This window comes from Arachis duranensis, chromosome 4, assembly GCF_000817695.3.
Source record: "Arachis duranensis cultivar V14167 chromosome 4, aradu.V14167.gnm2.J7QH, whole genome shotgun sequence".
NCBI lineage: Eukaryota > Viridiplantae > Streptophyta > Magnoliopsida > Fabales > Fabaceae > Arachis > Arachis duranensis.
In genome coordinates, this window is record NC_029775.3 from 88768232 (window position 1) to 88772169 (window position 3938).

General features: G+C 29.3%; 1 protein-coding gene across 1 annotated transcript; it reads right to left on the minus strand.

The window, feature by feature from the left end:
• Positions 1–1483: 1483 nt before the first annotated feature.
• Positions 1484–2920, minus strand: LOC107484866 (uncharacterized). Its single transcript, XM_016105412.3, has one exon. The coding sequence runs from the start codon at positions 2918–2920 to the stop codon at positions 1682–1684; it is 1239 nt and encodes a 412-aa protein (XP_015960898.1). The 3' UTR covers positions 1484–1681.
• Between the last annotated feature and the right edge of the window lie 1018 nt (positions 2921–3938).

The window sequence follows — 3938 nt, forward strand, 5'->3', positions numbered from 1 at the left end:
ATTGGGTTCGGAATTGATTCCTTGTAGAGCCCTAATCAAGTCATTCGTATGTTTAACTACTTGTTTGATTTTGGCATTATTATTTTCTATTGTAGGCATGTGCTCACTGCTGAGTCAACATAATGATAGAATGATGATGTCTCTCCTTGATTTGGGGTTAGGATAGGTTGGGTGAGGAGGTGTAGTTTGGGAATTGGACAAATTTTTAGGGTTAAGATAGTTTGTCAATAGGAATTCATGTTTTATGGTACAATGTAAATTTTGTTTTGTCGTGAGTAAATTTATTAGCATTCTGAATATTTGTAAGTATAAAGATATTTTATTCTTTCAATAAAAAAATTAAGAATTTATTTGGTTTGTATTTTTGTTTTTAATTTTCATATTTAATATTTTTTATTTTTAGAATATTGTAAAAGAAAAAGTAAAAAAAAATATTTTTGTTATTTTCTCCTCATTAAAACTTAAAATAAAAAATGGTGAATTTAAAAAATTTTCATAAACTAAACTTATTCTAAATCTTCTAAATTCTCATATATAGTTTGTTTTGTATGTAAAATTCAGGAGAATTCTTATAGGAAGGAAGATAAGTTTATTGATCTATTTTGATAGTGTCCTTAAGTGCTTAGAAAATTTATTAAAGAATGAATAACTTGATTTAAACACTAATATTTTAGGTCTTCTAATTTCGTTAAGATGTTTATAGAAAACATTTTATTAATGAATTTCCAACACAAAAAGGAGATTAATAAATGTTCAAATGTAATAACTTTTGTCCGACATCTTATAACTTTGTCCAATATATGCAGGAACCACGAATTTTTTTATAAATAAATAAAAAAATTATTTATCGAAATATATAATTTGTAACTATTTACCAATTTATATCACATTAATTTCTCTCGTTTACCGTGTAAATGAAATAATTATTAATGTATTTTATTTATACTATAAACGAGATATATGTTAATTTTTCTTCAAATTCTATATATCTCGCTTATTGTATAAATAAGATACATTTATAGTTGGTGAAAACTCAGGTGCATGAAGTTGATAATTGAGAGTCGTTAAATAATTTGATTGATTTGACTAAATTTTTATCTAACGACTCTCAATTATTAGCTTCACGTGAAGTCGACTGTACCTGAATTTCGACCTTCATAGTTATTTCGTTTATACTGTAAACGAGATATATGTATTATTATTAAAAAGATTACAATTAAAATAATATCAATTTAATTTTTATTTTTAAATTAATCTAATTTTTAAAAGTTATATCTTAAAACTGTTCATCTTAAGAATATAAAAATGTGTTTGGTTTGTATTTTTATTTTTAATATTTTTTATTTTAAAAATTTATAAGGAAAAGAGAAAACAAAACGTGAAAATAAAAAATTATTGTTATTATTATTTTTTCTTTTTGCTTCATAAAATTTAAAAAATATAAAATACTAAAATAAAGATTTAAACAAAATGCACCCTAATGTTTCCAATGCCACGCATTTTTTTTTTCCAATGACACATTAAATCATTAATCACAAGGCAGAATCCATTACTCACAAGGATCATTTCCAAGCATGTATAATTTCATGAACAAAATTCAATTTGGACTTCACTCTCCTTGACTCAAAGGAAGGAGAATTTGTATACTCTATCAATGTAATAAAAATGGCAGAAATTCCTTTTATGTTGTTATGGTATCACAAACAACACAGTGAGTGGATACTAATCTTGCCATGACACTTCCCTCTTCAATGGCCAAATTCTTGCTTCTCTTGTTCCACAAATGCACAGCATAGCTCTCACCATTAGAAAGTTCATCAATCTGGCTTTCCACCCATCTTGATTCCAATTCGCCTTCCGGTTTCTTGTAAAGCTTCCCAATTCCATTCCAATCCACAGGGTAGAAGGCCTTAGGTGGCAAAATAGTAATGTTATGGCCTTCGAGCCGCGCCATAACCCTCGACACCAAGTATGGTCCATTGTTACCCCATTTGTTCCCATTGAAAGTAGTGGAGAATTCCTGTAAAAATTCCCACACAACAGGATGGTTATTGTCAAACATCATAACCGCATTGTTTAACCTATTCCATTGCTTGGTAGTGAAGTCAAGACTTTGTGCTCCAATTGCATTCCTCAAGTCCAAGAAATCTTTTAGCACTATGATGTCTGTGTCCATGTAACCGCCTCCATATTTGTACAACATCGCGAGCCGAACAAGATTCGACAGGTTTTGAGACAGAGGAATGTCTCCAGGATCTCTGTTACCACTCTTGATCAGTTCAAGCCAAGCCTCCGCCGGCGTGTCCTTAACCAAGAAGGGCACGTCCGGAGTTATGGCGCCAACTTTGAAGCCGCGATCAATCAACGGCTTCAAAGTTGCATATCCACTGTCGGTGTCCATTGATCTTGACACAACTATTAAGCACCCGTCCGGGTGGGCTTTAAAGAATGTGTCCATGGTAAGAAATTCTCTTTTCCCAAAGTGTTTCGCCGGCGAAAACCATATAATGTGGAACAGAACAGAGCAACCTTTGTTCAAGAAACCGGTGACTCTATCATGAAATTGTTGTGACAATGTTGTAGAGTGTAGTAACTCTAGCTTAGGAATCTGTGTTCTGAACCATGCCATTCTTACTTCTCTTGATGCATTTGCCGGTGGAATAAGAGGGTCATAGTTTGCTGAATCACTAGTTGTTGACTCTTCAAATGATGATGAATCTGTTCCATGATTTGTTGAATTGAAGTAAAGGATTCTAGAATTTGAGTATTTGCTTTGAACATAGCAGAAGATGAATACTATTGCAAAGATAATGGCATAGAAGAATGGTGATTTTGGGTTGCGGCTTTTCTGTTTGTATTCAAAGATCTTCCTTGATATATGTTTAGAACGCATCATTGCCAAAGAGCCAGATGAATCCATCTATGATACTAACATTATGGAATTATATTTTAGAGATTTTGTATATATAAGCTACCACAAAGATTAAAGCTCTATGGCGATTGATGTAAGAAATATTAAGTTTTCTTATCATTACTATCAAAATTGTATAGTAACTTTTATTTAGCAAGATGATACTCCAAATTGTACATTTATTCTTTTCGTTTTCAATAATATGTAGCTTTTGGAACTTCAAATTTTGGCTTTGTTATCAGTATCAAGGTTGCTAATTTATTAACCTTATATTAATGCCTATTACAATTAATTTGAAACCAGATTGATGATGAAATCATTTATTTAGATCTAACAATTTTAATTATATCAAATCAGGCTTATAGAAGTTAGGTGGCAGGTGCATTTAGAATTTTTTTTGTCATCATCAACCACGTCAAAACGCGCTTATTTCCCTTCCCTCCCCCTTTCCTTTTTTTTTTTTAAACATTTGTATTTATTATGACAATATTGATGCTGGCTGAGTATAATTTCACATTTGAAAGTGAAGAATAGAACGTAATAATAAGGTATGATTTTGTAAATAAGTTGTATGTCGTTTTCCACGACCTTTTGTTTTCCGTTAATTTTCATTTCTAGTTTTTACAACGAGGAATGTACCATTAGAATATATTATTTTTCACCATCAGTTAATCATTAATATTTAAAAGTGTGGATTAAAAATATAATGTTAAATTATTAGACTAAAAAAATTGAATTAATAACTAAAAACAGTAGTCAAAAATAATAAATTTTAAATTTTATAATTTTGTAAAAAAGAAAAAAAAAAGCAAGCTAGTTAGGTAAAAGTAAAAAATGAAAAAATTCAAATTGACTATGATTTTATTGGTTCACTATTTTTACTTTTTCTTGATAAATCTTAATAATCTAAAATATTAAAAATTACAAAAATGATATTTATATAATAAAATTAGTCATTATGTATTTATACATGTATAGTCTACTTCATTTTTAGTATGTATTTTATATTTTTATATATGTTTTATTT